The sequence below is a fragment of the Hydra viridissima genome, unplaced genomic scaffold (assembly GCF_058129835.1).
Source record: "Hydra viridissima isolate aposymbiotic clone 2 unplaced genomic scaffold, HvirCarnegie_v1 scaffold_1, whole genome shotgun sequence".
In the NCBI taxonomy this organism is placed as follows: domain Eukaryota; kingdom Metazoa; phylum Cnidaria; class Hydrozoa; order Anthoathecata; family Hydridae; genus Hydra; species Hydra viridissima.
In genome coordinates this window covers 30328477-30353419 of record NW_028324300.1, presented here as the reverse complement: position 1 = coordinate 30353419, position 24943 = coordinate 30328477, and the positions used below count along the sequence as shown (strand labels likewise).

Below are 24943 nucleotides of genomic sequence, written 5' to 3'. Positions count from 1 at the left end.
GAATTGCAGTACTTAACTGAGAAGCTTCTGGCAGAGAGGCCTGGTGACAGAACGGCTCCTCCACATGATCATCATGACACTTGACTTTGGAACGAGGCACATGATCATCATGGCACTTGACTTTGGAACTCCACATGATCATCATGGCACTTGATATGGAACCTGACTTTGGAAAATCCAAGTTCCCGACTGAACTCACTCAAATTCGGTAACTGTTAATTTGTGGTATATTTTCAGTGTTTTAGAGATGGTCGTGAATCTTCTTTACATCGATGTTGAAAACTGGTAACCCATCGTTTCTGTCATTAAGAATGAAGTCGATTTCTGTTAATATTGTTAATGACAGTGTAGAATGTGGTGTGAAGTTAAGTGAATATTTTCCAGATTCAGCTAAAATTGAGGAGAATTATCAGAACATTCTGCAGATGTTGAGGCTTACAGAAAAAAGTTCCACTTCAGCGCAGTGAAATTTAATTTTTATATATGACTTGAATGTTGACATCGTGTATAAGAGTGTATATTATATTAATAAGAAACCATCAAATAATACGAGTTCTCCAAATATAAAAAGTAATTAATCATAAGAAATTTTTGCTGGATTATGGTTATCAGCATTATCAGCTCGTAAAATTATTTTAACTTAAAAAAACTGTTTAAAATGAACTGACAGCAGTTAAATGACTTCTTGCTTTTTTATTTTTTACGTAAAACGTGAAAAATAGAATCCAAACTTTCTTACGATAAATTATTATTTGTATTTAGAGAATTCGATTTTTATATATATTCTTTTTTAATAGAACTGCAAATGCATGGAATTTACTTCCGACTAAAATTGTTACAGGGAAATCGGTTAATTGTTTTAAATGAGCTCTTGATTGCTGGTTGAGCAGCAATCAAGCATAACTGCTGTCATAGTGTGCGTGATAACACACTCACTGGCTTTGTCCAGCTCAGCATGAAATATTACTATTACTTACTATTACTATATATAAAACAATACTTGGTAGCCACAGAGTTATTTTATAAAAATGGCAATTATAAAAATAATCATTGGGCTGAGTTTTTAAAAAAAATACTTATACCAAGGCCCCTCGGCTCTTAAAATGTTGCGCCCCATGCACAGATATTCAATATCATATTAGGCGATTCAAACAAATTTTTGTTCAGCGCGGGTGTGTTCAATACCCAATTCGATAAATTGTTTGAATTTGTGAACACCATTTCCTCGGATACCGTAAATTGTCAAATATCACAGACAGACCGATTACTTTTCTCACAAATAGATGCCTTAGTATATAGCAACTTTGGATAAATAAAAATGAGAAATAGCCCAAATTTTCGAGTATTAAATGAACCGAGAGGTTTCATTAAGATCTTAGAAGTGGTACGGTTGATTTTTTTTAATTTTGTAGTCTTTACATTATAAAAATGTTTTATACACATACTTGTTATATAGCTATTTGTTTTTTTTTTTTGTTTTTATGATATAGTTTTTTATTTTTAAAAACCTTTTGACCTTTCGATAAGTAAATTGAGCAACAGTATTGTGTGTTATAAAAGAAACATTATTTATTTTTATTTAGTTTATGTATGCAAGCAAGTTTAAAATTATAAACCACTTTTTATGAGGATCAATAATTCTAAATTCTATTAAAATTCTATATCTATTACTAAGAAGAAAATTCTTTTAGCAAAAAATACTTCACACCAAAAAAAAAAATAGTATTACGATATTACCAAGCTTATTGTGTTCAAACTTTTTGACCAAAAGGTTTCAAATAGTATTTAGTTTGCCTCTAACAAGTTGAATAACAATATAAGTAAAAGTTATGTAGTTGCCTAACTACTGGTTTAAATACCATTTTAAAAACTTTTTCTTTTATTTTAGCATATTTATTTTTACACTTTTTCACTTTTAACACTTTTTTCTCTCTAAATTTTAAATGTATACTAACTATTGAGATAACTAAAACTTTACCTGAATTTTAAAGAAAGTTTCTAAAAATTCTGGCTTTAAATATCTCAGAACATTCTTGCTTATGATATAAAATAAACACTAACTATTGAGATAACTTAAGTTTTACCAGAACTTTAAAGAAAGTTTCTAATAGGGGGTTTCAATGCAACTTATCTAACTATGCCTCTTTAATGCAGATTAAAAAATGGTTGAAAAGAGATAATAGGTCACTTGGTAGCATTGCTTTTTGAACACTGTTGTTATCAAATTATACTACTCTTGCTTGCTGTATAACACCAAATCCAGTCTGAATTGCAAACAGTTGTATCAGCTCCACAATCTACCATTTGAAGAAGTTTGTTAAAAGTTAAAGAAACATTGCAATTGCATTTGTCATTAGATTCAGTATGTGTTGCTAACTGAATATTTGTTTGCTTTTTCTTCAGAGTTCAACTTAACACAAGTCATTTTGAGCTTTATTGAAAATTTGATTTTTTTAAATTCAGTTTGATCTCTGCTTTTTCTGCAATACATCCTAATTGAACAAAAATAAACAACTTTAGATTGGTTTGATATATGGATGTACAACTTTAATTAAGATTCAATATAAGGCTTATAAAAGTTTATAAAATTCAATATAAGACTTAGTTTTTATGCATGAATTTTTTTCCATTGTTCAAAACATAGTATTTACCAACTCATTATTTTGACCGTTAGACACCTACATTGTTATAGAACTACTATGAGAGTCCACCAAGTTGTCATACTTGGATATAAATCAATTGAATAATTAATTGATGTTAAGTAATGTAATATTCAATTAATTAGTTATTATTATATCCAGTTAAATTAATTGATGTTAAGTAGAAATTATATCCATTTTATATTTATGTAGATTTAAACTATTTTAGGACTTTTACTTTTATGCTTTCAGCTATTAGCCATTTTTGCATTTTCTTGTGCAACAGGCTACCGTGGACATCTTGAGATTACACAAACACAAACACATCAAAGCACCTCAAGTGTATCAAAAGCTACATTTAGTTATCCGTTTGAAACACCTGTTGAACTCAGCGTGTATAAAAATGGAACTAAGGTATATGTTTAGATTTCATTGGTTTTCAATTAAGAGAGCTTGTTTGTTTTAAAACATTTGCTTTTGATCAAAGATTTTTTATATTTTTAACAATTTATTAGTTTCCTCATTTATTTAGTATGCAAAGTGAGATGCTTATAGATTTTACATTTTTATTTATTATATGAAAACAAATTTGTTTTATTTTTTGATATTTTTATAGATTACACTTAAAATCATTTTTTAGTTTCAATGTAGAGAAATAAATCTTTCAACCTTTATGCGCAGTGTAAAAAAATATTGTTAGTTGAAAAATGAGTTATCATAATTCTGAAATTTCTAATATTCAGTCCCATGTCCTAAATCAACTCAGTTAATTTTTATTTAGATCAGTATTTCTCAGTTAATTCATATTTCTCAGTTAATCAGAATCTACTCAGTTAATTTTTCATTTAGATCAGTATTTCTCTGCCGTTAAACCAAAGATCTTCAACTGAGTTCTTTGTTGTTATTGGTGTATTCTGCTTTTTGTATAGTCTGATTATTTTGATTTATTATGTTATGTTTGAAGAAGATAATGCTCCTAACTCTGCATCTGGAATGTTCTCTTTACCAGTAATAGTAAGTAAATTCTTCTTTGTCTTAATCTTTTACAGTTTTGGTCTTGAAAAATAACTGTATGTATGTATGTAAAATTTGTACAGTTTTTGTCTTGAAAAATAACTTTTTTTTCTAATTTTATTTAGATACATGTAGATACATATGAATACATACATACATACATACATACATACATACATACATACATACATACATACATACATACATACATACATACATACATACATACATACATACATACATACATACATACATACATACATACATACATACATACATACATACATACATACATACATACATACATACACACACAGACATTACACAATTTAATAGATACATAGTAAATCAAGATTTTTATTGAAAATGGTAATCAAAATGAAATAATAAAAAGTTTTTAAATGATTCCAATCTGAATAATTAATTCTTAGTTGATATCCCATTTGTATTCTTCAATGCCAGAACCCTTTTAGGCATGCCAGAATATAATTCACAAAAATCTTTTTGAGGAATTTCTCATTTCATGCAATACTTTTAAATATTCTATATTTAATGGTGGCTTCTTATTTTTTTGGTGAAGTTTCCAGTTTAGTATGGATTAGGGGTGCTCAATATGGTTCATAACAGGTGACTGACTCACACACCCCTCCACTGTCTGAGAATAATGCAAATCTTGAGTCATTAGAGAATGGATTTTCAAAATGTTATAGGTGTTAAAATGCATTTTCTCATGGTGTTTATTCAATTCTGTGTGCATGTATACATACACTTGATGTAATTTATGCATAATTTATACATGCACGTTATTATAGTCTCTAGCAGATAAAATGGATGCTTCAGAAGATTATTTAAAAAGTTTATTTAGGATTTTTGCGCTGGTGCATTCTGGGCCTTGTTTTGGTTTTTCAGCTCATGTGCTATCGCTGCAGCTACTAATGGCATTAAAAAAGCTACAGACATAAAAGGTAAATTTGAAAATGAAGATGTGTGCAAAGGAGATTTCACTTGCGTATTTGTAGAAGCAAAGTATGCTGCTTTAACCATTGCAATTGTGAGTACCTCTTAATTTTTTTCAGGCATGTTAATGCTCTGATGCCTAATTTTCATTTAAATTTTGGTGATAGTATGCAGAGACGTTTGTTACAGAAAACTTTTTTTATCTTTCTTCACCTTAAATATCAAGTATAAAATATAAAATTTTTATATAAAGCAATAAAAATCGTTGTCTTGATGTTAATTTTCAATTTGAAAATTTCAGCTAAGACATGCTAAGTTACAACCTTTTTATGTTGCAACTTTGTGCATTTTCAGCTTTTGGGTTTTTTAAATGTATTTGTATGGAGCGGTAATATTTGGTTTTTGTGGAAAGAAACACCGTGGCATGCTGCTAATCACAAAAATCAACCAGCAACCTTAGGTGGCCAGAGTCATCAATCAACACCACCAGCCGCTGCTATATAAACGAATTTCAAGTCCAGTGATGTTATAATTCTTTACGCATAAGATTTTGTACAGTGCAAACTGTTTAAAGTGCCTAAAGTTTTTTAAGAATTATTTCACACTGAATATCTGTTAATGAATTTTCGATTTGGTGATTTGTAATGTTTTTGGTATGGAAACTGAAAACAGCATCATTAACTGATTTTCGGTGCGCTTTTCTTTCCTTTTTCTTGGACATTTCTTTTTTTCAGATTTGTTTAAATTGAAATTTTAAATGTATGACGTGTGTACCACGTTCAAATAATATTTGTTTTTTATTTTGCATTGTTTACTGTTTGTAAAAAAAATTTTTTGTTTTTCAAGACACTGAAATTTCGTGTATTCTTAGTTATTTTAGGGAAGCGATACCTTACATGAGCCGCGTAGTAAACTGGTGTCTGGTAATATAACGTCACAGGGTCTGAATTTGCCTATTTATTATCCCTGAGTTGTTACTAAAAAAGGGGTTGAGGGCACAAGAGTTCAATAAATCGAAAAATTTCTTTTTTTCTTTTTTTTTTTTTTTTTTTTTTTTTTTCTTTAACATATTTTTGATTTTAGTAACATAAAGTTCGGCCACTAAAAAAATTAGACGTTATTCAATAATTAGTCGGTAAAAATGATTACAATTTCCTGTTATTTCATCTTTTATAAAGATTTAAAGTTGCATGCACGCAATATTTTAATCCTACAACTGTGTGCAAGATAATAGATAGTATAATCCATATACGATGGGTATCAGGTTTTTAATAGATATGTTGACAAGAAATTACATCCATTTTTATGAAAAAGCTGAAACTGTTGAACCTCAAAACATAAGCCGTCTTTTTATAATTACTAAAAAAAATAGTAAAATCAATAACTAATGCCATAGTTTTTAGGATCATTGAACATCTTTTTAGCATAGATTCAATGAGTCTATTGGTTTTACCTTTTTTGGTCTGCGTACCTTTAAATTGCCATCAGGACATTTCAAGCTGAATTTTGATTCATCGCTCTACGATGCTCTTTTCTAATCATAAACACCCAGTGTTTATGATTGGAACTTGCGAATTCAGTTTTTCGATTATTTTGAGAAATAATAGGCCTTTTCGCTCCCCTGAAGATCAGAAAGTTGTAACCGTTTGCGAATTGTTTTTTTCGGACGCTGAAAGTTTTTGAAATATCATTAGGGCTATCAAAAGGATTCCTTTTGACTTGACGAATCATTTTTCTCTCTGTGAAATGACAAGTTTTGAGGGGTCTACAGTCCTTATATTCCGTTTCTAAAGAAAGACTTTCAGTAACTTGTTTGATTATTCGAAGAATATTGATTTTTTAATGAAGTACTTGGTAACAATTCGTTTGTGCTTAATTCCTTTCTTATATTCTTGAAAAGGTAAACTATACTTGTTTCCTGCCATTACAAAAATCCTATACTCCAAAAAATTGATTGTACGAGTAAAGTACGAGTCCAAAAAATCAAAACTGAGCCTTGGGAAAATGTTCCAAATGCCCAGGTGAACATTTCTGTAAAAACCTTTCGATTTTTTTTTCTTTAGCATTTATTTTGAAAAATACTTTTTTAAAATTACCAATGAATCTGAAGTTGTATATGAAGTATGTTAAAAGTGACAGTAAAAAATTGATCATTGTAAAGGAACATGTTGAAAGGGAGATTTATTATTTAATTATTACAAGTAACCTAATATTGTTATTATTGTTGATGGTCAATTTAATGGTGTGTGCTCTCCACAGACCTCTTTTTTATTATATATTCTGTTGGTGGAGCAGTATAGACACTCTTGCATTCGTACTAGTTCAAATAGTCTCTCGATCAATTTTTCAATCCTCGAGATTTTACATGACGCCCGATGAAAAACTATGAAGAGTTACTCTTTGTTAAAAATAAAGAAAATTAAAGATTTTAATGATCGAGAAGAACTAAGAAAACTTTATAATAATATAGAGAGCTGTGTACGTAATCTTAGGTCTCTAAAAAAAGAAACAACAACTTACGGCTGTTTTTTAATTCCTTCCCTTAAGGAGAAACTGCCTGATGAACTTTTAATTTTAATTTCTAGAAAACTTGCCGGAGAGTTGTGGACTTTAGATAGACTTTTACAATATTACAATGAAGAATTACAAGCTAAGGAGTGTTTTGCCGAATATCTGAAATACGATTCTTTAAACAAAAATGCATAGCAAAACTATTCTCATAATTATAGAAACAAAAAAAAAACTTTACAACATCAGGTTTTCATACACAAAATAGAAGAGCACCAGAACAAAGAATTTTACATTGTGTTTATTATTCCGAAAACCATAAGCCTTCTCATTGTTTAAAAGTTACAAATTTAGATTCAAGAATTGAAATTCTAAAACAACAAAAGAGATGTTTCATCTGTATAAAATTAGGTCATATCTCAAAATTTTGTCATTCTAACAATTCCTGTTTTCAATGCAATGGAAAACACCACAATTCTATTTGCAATAAGAAGCAAACCCAAACTTGTGCAACTCTCGTAGATGTGTCTGATAGCATTTTGCTACAGACGGCAAAGTAGTATTTGGTCTGACTAGTAGCCCCTTTTTATTAAACGGAACAATAAGACATCACATCAAAAAATATAAAAAAATTTAATGATTTGTTTGTAAAAATTTATACGTTGATGATGTCACATCTGGAACGGAAAGTGTAACGAAGGGTAAAGAATTTTATAAAAAGTCAAAAACATGATGTCTGAAGGTGGTTTCAATTTAAGGAAATGGAAAACAAACAGCGAAGAATTACAAAACTATTGTGATTTTAATGAGAAAATGATATGAAATAAGGAAATAAAAAATTCAATAAGCAATCTTGATGATAGTACTTAGAAACAGAATTGGGTAAAAGTGATCATGAGTATAAAAGAGTTTTAGGAATTGAATGGGACTCGAAAAACGATGAATTTATTTTCCAATTTAAAGACTTTATAAAAATGTCGCGCGAACTTAAAACAACAAAAAGAAATATCTTAAAAATTTCGGCATCAATATACGATCCATTAGGCATTGTTTCACTTATAAAAGTCAGACTAAAAAGAATTTTTCAAATTTCGTGTAGAGATAAAAAGGAGTGGGATGTGAGTGTGAGTGGAGAGATTGAGTTTAAGTGCAAAGAACTGTTGAGAAATGTTGAGTGTTTTAAGAGTAAAGAGATTTGCGTTTGTTAGAGTTGAGGAGAGAATAATTTCGTCTGAGTTACATGGATTATGTGATAGCTCAAGAGAGATATATTGTGCAATTGTTTATCTTAGAGCTAAGACGAGTGTTGCTGTGAGAGTATTTTTTTGGCAGCCAAAACATAGGTAGCGCCATTGAAAGATCTGTCTGTTCCTAGGTTAGAACTGTTAGGTTGTTTGCTGTTGAGCAAATTAGTAGGAGAAGTGAAAGGAGTAATAGAAAATTGAGTAATTATTAGTAATGTTAGTTGTTGGACAGATTCTGAAGTGGCTTTGCATTAGATTAAAGGGAATGAGAAAACTTGGAAACCTTGGGTGGAAAATCGTGTAGTTGTGATTAGGAAAGAGGTTGAGAGGAAGAAATGGAGGCATGTAGCAGGATTGGAGAATCCAGCAGATGTTCCAACTCGTATGTTTTTTTTTAAGGAATTGAGTGATAGTTAGTTGTCTGGACCTAAATTTTTATGTGAGGAGGAGGTTGAAGTAGAATTGTTTGATGGTGAGAATAGTTTGAATGTGGATGAAGTTCTGATTGAGTCGAAGGGTGTAGATAGGATAAATGAGAGTAGAGTAAATATGGTTGAGGCTGCGAGTAGTGGTAATATTGGTGTTCTAATAGACATTTAAAAAGTATAGCACATTGAACAGACTTATAATGGTAACTGGATATGTAAAAAGATTTGCAAGTAATTTGATAAAAACAATTAAGAAGAACAATAGAATAGTTAAAGAAAACATGTTGACACTTGGTAAATATGATATGACATTTGATTTAAGGTTATTTGTTGAACAGTTTTATTTACGAAATCAAGATAACTACAAGAAGCTAAGTTCATCCCTGAAGTTGTTCACTGACGAACATACTGCGATTAAAAGGACGATTTAGAAATTCGATACAAAGTTATAATGAAAAATATCCGACTTTTTTACACAATGGAATACAGCTACTTTACAGTGTTAATTATTCGTGACGCCTATGAGCGTGTCATGCATCATGGCATTGAAATGACATTAAGTCAAGTTAGAGCAAGGTTTTGAATAATTAAAGGAAGAAAAACTGCCAAGAATGTTTTGCGAAAGTGTGTTATTTGCAAGAAGATTAATGGAAGAACAATGCTACCTCCCCCAACTCCTGACTTACCTGATTGTCGTGTAAATGTTTCTATGTTTTCGTTTCAAGCTGTTGGTGTAGATTTTGCTGGACCCTTATATGTAAAAAATTGTTTAAAAACCGATGCTGTATAAGGTTTACGTTTTGATTTTGACCTGTGCGTCTAGTCGTGCTGCTTATCTGGAATTAACTCCTGACATGAAGATCCCTGCTTTTCTCCGAGCACTCAAACTTTTTTTTGTACGCCGGGGCATATCTGATAGCATTACTTGTGACAATTTTAAAACATTTAAAGCTATTGAAGTAAAAAAGTTTTGTTTAAATAATAAGATTATTCAAAAATTCATCCTACCTGCTTCCGCTTTGTGGGGAGGATTTTATGAAAGATTGGTACGATCAGTTATGATACCACTGTTAAAGGTTATGGAAAGTTCCTCGTTACTTATGAAGAACTGCAAACAGTTTTATGCGATATCGAATCTGTAATTAATAGTAGACCACTTGTCTACATGAGTGAAGATGATAATGAAGAAGCGCTTACTCCTTTTCACTTGATGTATGGACGAAATATGTTAAGAAATAATGTGGAATCAAATTTATGTTTTGATATGGTTGAGACGTGAGAAACGAGCCATCTACTTAAGGAACTTAATTAATGATTATCGAAAGCGTTTCGCTAAGGTTTATCTGAATGAATTAAAACAACAACATTTATTTAATAAGTTTAATGATAATAAACAAGAAAAAGTACTAAAAGTAAATGATGTTATGTTAATTAATGACAAAGATATGACACCCAGAAGTCAGTGGAGAATGGCAAGAGTTGTGGAAGTTATTGAAGGAAAAGACAAAGCAATTTGTGGAGCTAAATTAAAGGTTATATCGAATAAAGGAACATCCAAGATATGTTTCCGACCTGTCCAAAAATTAATTCCTCTGGAGATCGATATTGAACAAGATAGCAAGAAAAAAAATGTCCGTGCAGTTGAAACCGAGATTGTGCATGCGGCGCTCAGGTCAATTAATAAACGTTAAACCCGACAGGCAGCTCTTGATGGACAACATCTAAAACAATTAAAAGACAAATATTGTTGGCAATTCAACAAGGGGGAGCGTGTTAAAAATTACAGTAAAAAATTAATCATTGTAAAGGAACATGTTGAAAGTGAGATTTATTATTTAATTATTGAAAGTGGGTGTTGTTAAATGTGGTATTTGTAACCTAATTATTGTTATTATTGTTAATGGTCAATTTATTGGTGCGTGCTCTCCACAGACCTCTTTTTTTTTATTATATATTCTGTTGGTGGAGCAGCATAGACACTCTTGCATTTGTACTAGTTTAAATAGATTGTCTCTCCAAACGATCAATTTTAAATCTTCGAGATTTTACAAAGTAAAAAAGCTAAGTTTTATGTAAATTTTTTATAATAAACAGTAAAATTGCAATTTTGTCATCTTTTTAGTATTATTGATATATAACTTCACAAAACTCAATTTTAATGGTTTTAAATTGTTGCAAAACTAATTCTTTATAAAGTTTATTTATACCCCACTTACACCATAAGTAAAACTTGTTTACATCGTGATTACTTAAACTTGTGACGCATTTCTCCGTTCACACTACTTTTTAAAACCTTATTTCAAATGTTTAAAAAATGGCAGCTAAATACAACTTGATAAGATTGCGAGGTTATTTTATTAAAAAACTTTTGTTCGGAAGCCGAATGTATCATAAGTATGATTTGTATTTAAAATACAACTTTTTCTGCGAAAATCGATATCTCTTCATATGTGACAAGGATAATAGTTAAAAAAGGTTTAAACTGAACACCATTTTAAAAGCGAACGTTAAAACTTGCTTTTGTTGGTGTGAATGCGGTAATAATTTGAGTCTAATTGAGAGTAATTTGTTCGTGGTAACGTAACTATAGTCCACCATAGTAATAGACAAAAATATCAACTCTTTTAAAATAGGATACCAGTTGAGGCGATATCAGTTGCAGGTAGATCTCTTGCAATTATTATTCGATCTCAAGGTCTAGTAGAATTTTCATTTCTATGACAATAGCGAAAGATAGATAATTATCTGTAGCGCCAAGTAGTAATATTTTATAACCTATAGGAAAAGAGATGATTAAAAGTCGACGAAAAAAAGATTGACACATTGTTTTCGTCAACACTGGCATGATAATATATTCCTCACAGTGGATTCAAAGCACGCGGACACTGAAAAACTAAAGTGCTGCATAGAAACATGCTGTGCTCATTCATACAAATATAATACAGTAAAAAAATCGGTGACAAATATTAACAGTAAATAATGTTATTATAAAAGAAATATCAAAGATTTGCTTTTTTTGACGTTCTTAAGAATTAGATTTTTCATGTTTTGCATATTTCAGAGCTCAACCAGGTAAGAAGGCGATATTATAGATTTTATAAAGAATTCTTCATAAGATAAACTAAAGAATAAAATGTTAAAACGAAAAACAGGAGGGAAAAAAATTCTGGATTTTAAATTGAATTCCTTTAGAAAAGAACAATTTTATCGTTTTAAATAAAGAAGGGATTGTTAAAAGATTTTCAGATTTAAATATAAGTTTACGTCTGAGAAAATGAAGATATCGTTCTCGTCTTTTGAGCTCTATTAACTCTGACGAACAGCCTGAGAAATTTTCTCGAGAATCGATTCTAAAATAAACAATTGAAAAAAAATTGAACATAATTGCTTAACACCATTAAGGCAATTCATTTCAAAAGGTAATGACTTAAAACAAAACTCACTTTGACCACCACAGAAGTTTTCTTTTTGAATGACCATGCTTCGACGTTGATCTAGATCTGCTTTAATACTTTCTATAATGGTTATGTTTTCGATAATCTCGTCAAATCGATCCCATTGCTTGATGTTGATGTCACCAGGATTACAATCAATAATTGAATACATTACCTCGAGTGCAGCATTTAGTTGACTGAGGGAAAGGTTTGCTGCTTCCTCGGCAACAGAAATGCGAAATTTGACAGCTCCTAATGAGTTTACATCACAACCAGCATCTAAAAAAACGACAGATATATATCTGTATGCATACATACATACATACATACATACATATATATATATATATATATATATATATATATATATATATATATATATATATATATATATATATATATATATATATATATATATATATATATATATATATATATATATATATATATATACGAATCATGATGGCTACTCTTAAAATACGTAAAAAGAGAGGTGCCGCGTGTAACCGTGTGTTTTCCCAAAAAAAATGCCAAAAGATGTCCACTGTAAGAAGGCTTTATATTGTTTATGGTGGGACAGAAGAGATTCATCCTCTAGGAAATTATCTCAAACAGCATGTGTTATTGTTGGGCAGTTCAACATTAACAGCAACGTCTATCTGGCTCAGATTGACCACCTTCACGCTGTAATCGAGGCGAAACGACCACGAAAAAAGAACCATATTGTCTTCCACCACAACAATGCCCGTCCTCATGTTGAACGTCATGTCGTCGAAACGATCGCCAATAAGGGATGGGAGCTGCGTCCACATTCGACTTAGTAACTTCTTTGCCCATGGGTTTGATTGTCTGCCAAGCAAATGGGAAGTAGTTCTTGAAGTGAATGGAGATTACACTCCGGAATAATCATTTAAACATCCGTTTGTTAAATATTTTTGTTGAATAAACTTTGAAAAAAAGCCGCAATAATTATGCATCAACATTTTATTATTGTATACTAAAATTCATTTTTTATGCCCAAACCTTTTTTCAGTCAAAAGAACTTGGTATTTTTTGAAGTCATTATAATTAAAAGTGATTTTAGGAATCATTTTTAATATCATAAGAGATATGCAAATTAAATTACCATTCAACATTATTTGAACTGAATCCATATTAAAAATGGTGAGCTGATTCAAGACTTCATTCATTTTGGCAACATTGATATTTAAATCCGGTAAACCTGGGATGAAGTTACGATACATAACATTTATATCACCGCAAGAATTGGGTTTCATCACTTGGCAAGCTAACAAATAAAACAACTTTTCTTTAACAAAATTAGATTTACAAAAGTAACAATTTTGTACAAAAGAGAAAAATATGAAAAGAATTTTTTATACAAAATTTGGTGTAAATAAAAAAAGATAAAGTTTTTAAACTCACAACTTGTTGGACACACTACAACTGGACAATCCCCTGTATAAACCCTCTTTGATTCATCGCAGTCCTTAGAATAATTAAATTTTTTAAAGCAACTGGAGAATGTGAAATTTGCTTTTCCGCCTCCACATGAAACAGAGCATCTGGTAGTTTGCACTGGATCCTGCCATACTCCATCGGCTAAACACAAGCTTTACAATTTTACTCAATAAAAAAAATGTACAAAGTGTCTAATCAATTATCACCCTAAAAAAACTATGCACTGGTAAATATTCAAAACATTTAGTAAAACAAGATCAGTTTTAAGTAATCAATATTTATACAAATAATGATAGCATAAAGAAATATTTAGTTATAGAAAAAAAACAACTAAAAATCAGGGAACTTTTAAAAGTAACAGACTAATTAAGTGATAGACAGTTACCAAAAAAATTCCCTGCTAGATTTTTTTTAATTTAAAGAGAATTATTCTACTCATTAATTCTGCTGAACTAATGAGCAGAATAATTCCCTTTATATATAATAACTCTTATATATAATAACTCTTATATAGAACGCATTAAAAAAATATTTAGGAAGTTATGAAAAATTGTTTAAATTTTCAAACCCTTGTATTTCTTTTGCTCACGCATTTTTATTTCATTAGGACTTTAGAGATAATAAAAATCCTTTGATTGCTTTAAGTTTAGGGTCCACTCTGCATAACATAACTTATAATAACATTATTTATAATAATATAATTTATAATAATATAATTTATAATAATATTATTTATAATAATATAATTTATAAAAATATAATTTATAATAATATTATTTATAGTAATATAATTTATAGAAATATAATTTATAATAATAATGATTTATAATATTAATATTTTATAATAATATTATTTATAATAATATAATTTATAATAACATAATTTATAATAATATAATTTATAATAATATAATTTATAATAGATTTGCTATTGAAATCCTGTTTATGTGATATGGATATGTTTATGAGGAAAAGAATTCCTTAAATGAAATTCTGGAAACTCAGTGAAAGTGAAAGAAACAAAAGTGAGAAACATTTTTCAAATGATATCATAATCAGAGATGTTGATAACTGAAAAAAGGATGTTAAAAGAAAAAGAATTCTTTAAAATAAAAACTGAGTTAGAGTTGAGGAGTCATTTTCTGCCATTTTCTACATTTTTCATTGAGTAAAATGGTATTTTTAGCGTAACATGTTTTTATTGATCTGATATCTTGCTTTTATTGGCCTGATATAGATTTAGGTTGTGTGACTTTCTAAGACAATTTTATGTAGTCTAACTGATTTTAATAGAGGAAAAATTACATATAGGACAAAAGAGCGCAAGAAAACGATAAGAGAAAAATAAAGCATGATGTGAAATATCATTTTTTTTGCAGTGCTGTATTTTCCTTTAAATTGTTTCTAAATAAGTACAAGCTTTAATTCTAAACACAAATTGCTGCATTATAAAAAAATAAATTCAAAGCTTACTCACGTGCACATGTAAAATTTTTGTTTCCAAAGTCATATAAAGAACTTCCATCTGCACATGTCACTGGGATTTTTGTTGATGATTGTGTTGTGGATGTTGTTGTTGTTTGGGATGTTGTTGTTGTTTGGGATGTTGTTGTTGTTGGGGATGTTGTTGTCGTTGGGGATGTTGTTGTCGTTGGGGTTGTTGTTGTCGTTGGGGATGTTGTTGTTGTTGGGGATGCTGTTATTGTTTCTGCAAATAAAAAAACCAAAAATTACATTTGATTTTGACCAGCGTAAATAAATCACATCTTGGAGTATTATATGAAAAATTATTACACATGCAATAGTGACATACTGATAGAAATTTAAAATAACCATTGTATTTTTTACTATTTTTAAATTAGTCTTATTAGTTAATTACTTTGTTTGTTATTTCAACTGCTTTAATATCTGCTGCTACGTTTTTGAATTTTTTGACAAAGACTTTCAATGTTGTACAACTTTGATACAGATTTAAACCAAGATTTTTAAACATTTACACACACATAAAATGTTTCACACATAAAATATTTCATACACAAAATGTTTTGTGTAAAAGTTTAAAAACCCTTAAGAGAAAAACACTTGTTAAAATGAACACTCATTTTGCAGTTGGTAAAATGCTACTTTAAAGATTAAAAAAAAACTTCAATGTATTGCAACTTTTTTTGGGATAGTGTTTTTTTAGATGTAAGTTTTTTTTTATTTAGCTAAAATTTTGTTTTTATAAACCTAACAAAACTTTCCAGATGAGAAGGTTGATTCATGATAATGATATTTAATGATAAATATTGATGTTCTTATTGTTCAAAAAATTTAGTTTTTTTATTTGATTGAAGCCTAAAACATTAATTTTACAAATATAAAAAATTGAAAACGAAGGAAAAACGAAAAGAAGGTAAAACAATAACTTATGTCAATGTTTGATTTGTGTGAAAGTGAATTTGATAAATAACTGATACAACACTGTTTCATAAAAAATATTCATACCTTCAGGAACTTGTGTAAACAAAACATTATCAAGAGACAGTGTGTTGTAACCATACCAATCTTGAGTTGCAGATGATAAACCAACACCGTTGTAGATATTCAAATAATCAGGAAGAGTTATGTTACACTGATGTCCATAAAAGATAAATACTTAAATCCATAACATGTTTAAATAATGCATCAAGCAAATATATCATATACAATATAAGTATATCCAATATAAATAACTGTTTCAAACATAAAAATACTCATATAAAATGCAAATATATAACATAAAAAATAAGAACTTTTATGTTTAAACCTTTTTGCTTTTTCCCAAAAATTTACTAAGATTTAATTTTTCATACAATTTTTTCAAAATTTTTTGACAAGGTAAATAAAAATAAATATCCCAAGTTAAAAACACCAAAATTGAACTAATGATTTAAAAAAAATATATTAAAAACTTTAAAAAAATTAGTAAAACATGTACCCCAAACTTTGCTACTCTCCAAGGCAATATCACACTGTATTTCCTCCATCTAGATGCCATAGCTTCATTAATGATATAAGTGTTATTATCTTGTCCACATGTCAACACTAAAAAAAAATGACTTTTTGTAACTTAGTCCTTAAAAAATTAGAAACCTATAAGATAATATACAATAAACAAATATTTTATTTTCAACAAATAAAATTAAATAGGAGACAAAATTTAATTTGATTATTTAAAAATATCTTGATATGGGAGCTTAGATGAAAAAATAAAAAATAAAGTTAAGTTCTACTATAATCCAGCTGAAGGAAGAAATTGCTCTGTTCAACTATGTTTTTCAATTGAGATATGAGGGGGGGGAGGGGGTTAAAATACAGAAAAAGGCTTGAGGCTAAATTTTGAACAATTAATTGGCAACAGATTGCACTGGTATATTTACTTGCTGAATTTCAATAAGCTACCCCAAGCATGAAGAAACTTCATGATATCTCTTGGTTTAACTTATGAGGCATCAAATGTTTTAGTTTTTAAGTTGCCCTCATTGCTATTACACAGCTGGGTAACAGCTACTCTTCTTGCTTTTATCCAGCTTTGCTTTTAAACTTATCAATTTTTATGGTTTTTTATTTTTGATAGTAACTTATTAAACATCAACATAAACTGAACATCAACATTACAACACACACAAAAAATTAGAAAGTAGAGAACCATAAGCTACAATGTCAACTTACTGATTCTTGAAAGTATAGTTTGAGGTTTCTTTGAAGCAAACTGATAATAATCAAATGACAGTCTTATTAAACCAGAAGTTGCATCTGGACAAAATACCCTAAGATGATTTCTGATGGGAACAGGAATAGGTGAATAAGAATAAAAGTAAATGTAGTAGTTCGCTAAAGAAAAAAGTCAATATATATATATATATATATATATATATATATATATATATATATATATATATATATATATATAAGTTTCCATTAAATAACTTTGAGTTTCAATTAAATGAAATACTGTATATAGTGTTATGATATTATTGAACTGTTTCTATTATCTTATATATTCTTGTGAATATCAAGACCATTAAACATTTCAATAACAAAATTTTCAATAACAACATTTTAGCAACATTTATTGAAATTTAATTGGTCTAAAACAACTGAGCCAAAGACTTTATAAGTAAACATGAGAGAAAATTATAAAACAAAAGAAAATCCTATATATGAATCTCTTTTGTTAATAAAACCTTCCATAATACATTCTTTCTGTTTAAAATAAAATAATTTTTGTTGTATGCAATTTCAAACAAAATTGAATGAAAAAAAATGTCAAATATATGCCCCTATATTAAATCTAATATATGTCCCTAAGAAAGCTAAATACTCCTATCCAAGTTAGTAAACTTGTTTACTAACTTGGATAGGAGTATTTAGCTTTCTTAGGGACATATATTAGACTTAAGCAGCATGCTTTAACAAGATATTAACATCTCCTTGTCTACCATGCTAGTCTTAGATAATATTATACTGGTTTATACTCAATTAAGTTTTAGATTAAAACTGAAACTGTCAACTGTTGAAGTTAATAAAAAGAAAGCAAGTGACAAATTAAGTGAAGCATCTAGACATAAATTAATAATGAAAAGTTTATTTGATACAATCATTAACACACTAATCCACTATCTATAATAGATACAGACTCTAAGGAAACTAAATTATCATCTATTTCATATTATAATCAATCTAGAAATTTTAGTAAAATTCTTTAGCAAAATCAAGTTATATATGGAGCTTTAATAATGTGAATGCATTACATCAAAACAAAAAAATAGTAAGCAGTTCTTTAAATATATTTATACATCCTTAAAAAAGGCATAGCAGTTCAATGGTATATTATTATTTTATCGAAAATTAAAGTTCATTGAAAACAATTTAAAGACAAAGAAAAAAAAAAAACTTACACATATCAGTGTTTGCAACAGTACCCAAACTTTTCCATATCTTGGCTTACCAACACTAGTACTTTCTGGAAGCCCAAGAGCCCAGCGTTCAAGATTTGGTTTTGAATCATTTAAAAAAACTGTATTGAATATATCATTACAGTTATTATTGTTGTCATTGTTGTTAAAGGTGCATGTCTTGTTGAGAAAAGCTAAATATTAGAGAATAAACAGAATATATAAATAGATAATTATTTAAATCTTTTTATATATATTACATACATATATACATACATACATACATACATACATACATACATACATACATACATACATACATACATACATACATACATACATACATACATACATACGTACGTACATATGTATGTATGTATGTATGTATGTATGTATGTATGTATGTATGTATGTATGTATGTATGTATGTATGTATGTATGTATGTATGTATGTATGTATGTATGTATGTATGTATGTATGTATGTATGTATGTATGTATGTATGTATGTATGTATGTTCTAGCTGGAATATGGTGCAATGTGCCGGGCTATTAGATATAAAGCTTTACTGTATTAATCAGAAATGCATTTGTAGCTATGTAGTCATGATTTTGGGAAGTAAACCACACTGTGGTCATGTAACTTTTTCGCAACAAACACATCGATAAATCACAATAATCTTGTCTCCAAACAAATACCTGTCTTTATAAATTTTCTCATTCATTTATACCTTATATTTTTCAAAAAATATCCCTCATTAAAAAAAAAAAAAAAATTGTCATTAAAAACCGCAAAAACACATATTTACAATTTTTTGGTTTTCATGGAGGAAGAACTTATAATTATCAGCTCCGTAACCACCTCTTCGCCAGAGTGACAAGGAGAGGTTGGAGGAGGCTAAACTTAGTTCTAGCCACAAGCACCCTGAACATGGATCCCGGAATCGTCCATATACACATAGCAACTTTTTGGGTTTATAGGTTAGATTTATATATATATATATATATATATATATATATATATATATATATATATATATATATATATATATATATATATATATATATATATATATATAGCTATTTCAAGTTGTATTATTTTCAAATACAATATCTCTTGTTCGTATCAGAGTGCTCAATATTTTGTATAAATAGAGCAATATATATATATAAAACGAAGAAACAACAACTATGTATGGTACTTAAAGTTTCATGCCTAGCGGCAATCATCAGCCATGAAATACCAGTATGCTGTAGCTAAAAAGTTCATTAAAGTTCTTCAATTAGATGAAAGAATTTCCTTGCTAATCAAAAACGATACAAACCACAACAGGATGCAGAATCATCCATGGAACATACTCTCTTAAATAAGAACGAGCTTTTAACTATTAAAAAACATTTTAAAATCACGATCTCAAGATTGATTAATAAAGTTTAACAAGCAATTCTATAAATAAAATAAAAGAACATTCTATACTAGAACCAGAAAGCAAGATAACATTTATAGAGAATTTTAATGAAACTACTTGCCCCTCCGACCCTTATTTTTTGGGTATTTCATGGCTGATGATTGCCGCTAGGCATGAAACTTTAAGTACCATACATAGTTGTTGTTTCTTCGTTTTATATATATATATATATATATATATATATATATATATATATATATATATATATATATATATATAACCACCGAGAGAAATTTCGAGCCCTGGGGAAGTTTTCTTAAGGGGCCCTCACTATGATCAATTATATACCCAGGACCAATAGAAGCGTGTCATTGAAAATTAAAAATGAAAGTTAAATCTTTTAAAAATGATTTTAAAAATTTTTTTGTAGATACACGGGGCCCCGGCAATCTTCCCCGTCCACCCTCCTCTCATGTATATATATATATATATATATATATATATATATATATATATATATATATATATATATATATATATATATATATATATATATATATATATATATATATATATATATATATATATATATATATATATAAGCGAAAACAAGATAAAAGAGTGTTTACTTTTTTTTACCCCAATTGTTACAAAGTTTAAAAAATTCAAATGCAATTAGATATTACCCTTTATTTGCAGACTGTCCTATACCTTGGACAACGGCGCCTTTCAACAGTTCATAGTCGTCAGAATGTACAAAAAATGCGCGAAACTCCAAGTAACTGAGATTTTTTAACAGTTGGTAAACTGATATAAACTTGTACGTTATGAGTTGAAAAATCAATAAAAATCGTTTTTTTTTTTAAAAAAAAAAGACCAAGAAATTTTATTAAACAATGGCACGAAAATGTCTAGCTTCAGTACCGATATCAGTGCTTAGAAAATGACAAAAATTCACATAATATAAGCAATCAAAAAATTCAAAAAACTAAAAAATTTACAATTAAAACTGATTTACCATGTAAAATTAAAAGATATTTCACTTTTAAAATGCCGATGGGCACCACAGGAATTAAAAACATCCAGTTTTCAATCCTGCCAAACACTAGCTAATCAAAGCATCGCCTTCCCAAAAAACTGTTATATTTCAAACTGTCAAGATTTTCCATCATTACTTAAAAATGATTTTGATTAAAATACATGTGATTAATGAACTTTAAAAGGTTTCGTTAACAGCAAAAAGGGCGAAATGGATTTTTTTGACAAACTATTTTTAATCTTATACAGGCGCGGATCCAGGAATTTGTAACTGTGTGGCCAAATTTTATTTTCACGGTTTAAATTTCGATAAAAGATTGATATTTTAATACTTTTTCACAGCATTTATTTATTGAATAAAACGTCGGTAACGTATAATAAGAACCGTTGTAGCCATGGCAGGAATCTCTATAGCCAAAATTCGTAAATTACGGCAGACAAATTTAAATTTTTAGGGATATTCCTTAAGCGAAAAAACCCAAAACTAATGTGGCTGCCGTTAAATTTAAAATATATGGCCATTGTCACAATGGCCACCCCTTAGATCCGCGCCTGTATTATACATACTTTCCAGATTGTTGTAAACTTTTTTATATTTGCGAATAAAAAATTTTTTAGCCTTTTTTTTAAAAAGAAGGTTTTTATTGGCTTTTCAAATCATAAAGAATAAATTTATATCAGTTTACAAACTGTTAAAAAATCTAAGTTTTTAGGAGTTTCAGCGTAGTTTTTGTATGTCTAATGACTGTGCAATCGGACTACTCTTCGTTGATAGTGAAATTCTTCAACAGAGATCTTTTGAAAATGTTATTTCTGAATTTGCAGCACAGAAAACAAGAAAAGTGCATTTATGATTTGATAACTTACTTATTGTAAACGCTGCAAAAAGCACACATATCCTTCGAGTTGCGCTCATTTAGAATAATTTAGTCGAATATTTGTTAAAGAAAAAAATTAATTATGTTGTCTTAAGACTGCACGAAAAAAGAAAAGATTGACATTGATTGTAGGCTTATTAGTTTCTGTAGGTGCTTGGCCAGTAGCTATTGTCTCACCCTGATTAGATCTTCTTCAACAGACTACTTAAAACTCTGTGGAATTACTGCTCAATATTAGCACCTGGACACGTTCACAACTGTTCTTCTTCAATTGCTGTGACAAATTTGATTTTTCTTGCCATTAGCCTGAGATGCATATAAGTTAAACCAGTTGCTTCAACTATATTTTTTTATAAAAGGAATACTAATTGCATCGCAAAAAGTGAAGGTTTTACATGATCAACTGGTAAAAAATTGTTGCTTGTAACTGCCAGGTGTCCTGCTAACAAGATAAGTTTAAGATGTTTATAACAATCACTCTTACAGATTACAAAGAAACTGCAGCGTTGAGTTTTTATCAATTTGTTGCTTAGAATTTTTGAAAAAACCTTGTTAAAGTTCTTTTTAGTGCTGGCTTGTGAAACCAGAGCTTACAGGAATGCAATAATAGCAATTCAGTTTAAAATTGTTTAAGAGGAGACAAGTTGAAAAAATGTCACAGGTTGGCATCACCAAGTTAAAAAACCAACAGACTCATTTTTCTCGATCTACTGAGACAAGAGCAATATAGTACTCTGAGACAATTTTTGTTAAAATTGGAAAAGCTCATAAGACCTGTTTCAGCAAGCGTTTAGGCAAAAATGTCGGCACTTTACTTCATTTTTGAATAAATACTTCTTGATGTTGTTTTGTTTAAAATTTTGCTTGTGAACATTCACATTCGCTAATTCTAATAATGGAGCTAGATTCAAAAAATTTTTTTCCTATTTCAAAACAGCAAAGTTTGAAGGAAATAATAAGTAATTTTCGTTCTTTTTTGTCATAAATAATAGAAAGCGACGGTTGGTATCCAAGCGATGAGATCTAAAGCTGGTATCCAAGTAATGAGATTTAAAAAAATTGTATTTAAAACGTCACCGTAAATTCAGAGTTTAACAGTTTTGACGATTGATGTTAAACGTCAATCATAAACTTTAACGTGAATCTTTTTTTTAACTGAATACTTTTTTTAAACTTAGTACAAACTTTAATAATGACACAAGTTGCAATAAGTTATAGTTAACTACAAAAACTGTAAGAATTTAAAAAATAAAGTAACTAACCATTTCCGTTGGGCACAACCAAAAAAAATAAAGATGCAAAAAGGACAGCTCCCCAATTTGTTGTCATTTTTTGTTTACGAACTAGAAACATTTTATCTGTTAAAAATTAGAGACATTTTATTTGTTTACAAATTAGATGACAATTCATCAACTACAAATAATCACAGCTAAATAACAAAAATGTTAAGATAATTTTAGCGTGTTACAAAGTTATAAACCTTAAACGATAGAAATTGAGTTTACTATTTCATATAAGTAGTCATCTTAATAAAAAAAAGTTCTATTTTAAGATGACCTTTTCTATTTTAAGATGACCAAATCTAAATTAGAAAATGAAAAGGATTAAAGTTGATTTTTATAATGAAACTGCTGCTACAAAACCTGACCTTTCTAACGCTATTATTCCTAATTGTCATGATTATGTTTAGTTGATGAAATAAATCAAAGTAAATGACAGTTTCATGGAAACTCAAAAAAAATTCAGTAACCTTTAAACATTTAAGTTATGATTAAAAATAAAATAATTTTGCATTTTTAACTAAAATAGTTAAACTTCTTTAAAAAGCGGATTTCCATCTCGGATTAATGATTGCGACCTTATTGGTTGCTCTGTAATATGTATTTACTTTTGATAGGCTAGCATTACTTTCTGTTTCTCTAAAATTTTCATTTTACATGTTGATCTAGTTTTCTTCAAAGAATTCAGCCTTTTAAAGATTTCAACCCAAGAAACTTTACACCTGTTAATAATAAATTAGTGGAGAAACAAGTAAAACTTTATTCCAGAAAAATCTTCTATTTATCTTACTTATCTGAGAGAAGTAAAAAAACGTTTCTCTAGTACGAAATTTTTTTGGCTTTTTTCTGAAGCCCAATAACACAAGTACTGTAAACCTTGGCGATCTAATAAATGTTTGCTAAACTATAAAAATTATTTTATTTTATTAAAATGATTTAAAAATACTTAAAATCCGACAATTCACAGAGAATTAACTACTGAAAACCGTCTTTATAGAATGACTTGGCTTTGACAGCTTATAGTTAATAGTTTTTTTAGATTTTAAATTCTCGCTTTTAAACTATTCTGCATATTTTTAATTTATTTTTGCAAATTTATATGTTTAAAAATGCATATTTTGTATCAATTACTAATCACGTCACTTGTACTTTATTAAATAATTCGGTTGAATATTTATATTTACTTCTTAAATATCTATTTTTATTTCGTCACTTTAAACTTTAAAAAGAGTTAAATATTCGTCAGTTCAATAAAATATTGTTAGTATCATGATAATGATGACTAAAAATGTAATATATAAAAAGTTTATTTAAAAGTATTTTAATTTATTTTTTTAAGTTTTATTTTTAAAATTGTTTAACTTATTTGTGTTAGCAGACGATTGCAATCTTTTCCGTTAACGAATGCCTTTTACCTGCTGTCCAATGATAGAAAACTTTATAATGACTACTCACTCTTCTGTAAAAAAACTGGATTATACCATATCTGGTGTACTTAGATAGAAAAAAGTATACTAAACTACTATTGATAAAAAAACCTCCATACCTCTTAGTTGCAAATTTTATTAAACCTAGATGCGCAATCCGTTTACCAATCGTGATTTTAGATGACTCAATCTAATGGTATCTAAAAAAAAAAATCTTGAAAAAATAATAATAGGAATTCAATCAAATATACGGTATGTCCATATGGAGCATAGTTAAAGCAATAATAAGGATTTAGAGACAATGCTTT

The 24943-nt window shown here is 28.7% G+C and overlaps 2 protein-coding genes across 4 annotated transcripts; one reads left to right on the top strand and one right to left on the bottom strand.

The window, feature by feature from the left end:
• The first annotated feature begins 1210 nt into the window (after nucleotides 1-1210).
• On the top strand, nucleotides 1211-5474 carry LOC145192660 (synaptophysin-like). The gene is made up of 5 exons (XM_090072393.1): nucleotides 1211-1384; nucleotides 2892-3053; nucleotides 3489-3653; nucleotides 4519-4704; nucleotides 4965-5474. Exons 1-5 carry the CDS (start codon nucleotides 1319-1321, stop codon nucleotides 5112-5114), a joined length of 729 nt encoding a protein of 242 aa, XP_089928519.1. The 5' UTR covers nucleotides 1211-1318; the 3' UTR covers nucleotides 5115-5474.
• Nucleotides 5475-11692: 6218 nt separating this feature from the next.
• Nucleotides 11693-24921, bottom strand: LOC145192007 (uncharacterized). 3 transcript variants are annotated; one of them, XM_090094074.1, is made up of 11 exons: nucleotides 24755-24921; nucleotides 23191-23271; nucleotides 18608-18798; nucleotides 17379-17540; nucleotides 16645-16751; nucleotides 16173-16299; nucleotides 15163-15393; nucleotides 13650-13826; nucleotides 13351-13512; nucleotides 12234-12503; nucleotides 11693-12140 (listed from the first exon to the last, which is right to left on the bottom strand). In XM_090094074.1, the coding sequence occupies exons 3-11, from the start codon at nucleotides 18609-18611 to the stop codon at nucleotides 12097-12099; spliced, it is 1284 nt and encodes a 427-aa protein (XP_089950200.1). In that variant the 5' UTR covers nucleotides 18612-18798; nucleotides 23191-23271; nucleotides 24755-24921; the 3' UTR covers nucleotides 11693-12096. The 3 variants fall into 3 exon arrangements, with proteins under 3 accessions (XP_089950200.1, XP_089950195.1, XP_089950205.1); XM_090094069.1 differs by having other exon boundaries at nucleotides 23191-23286; nucleotides 24755-24817; XM_090094079.1 differs by having other exon boundaries at nucleotides 24624-24775.
• Nucleotides 24922-24943: the final 22 nt, after the last annotated feature.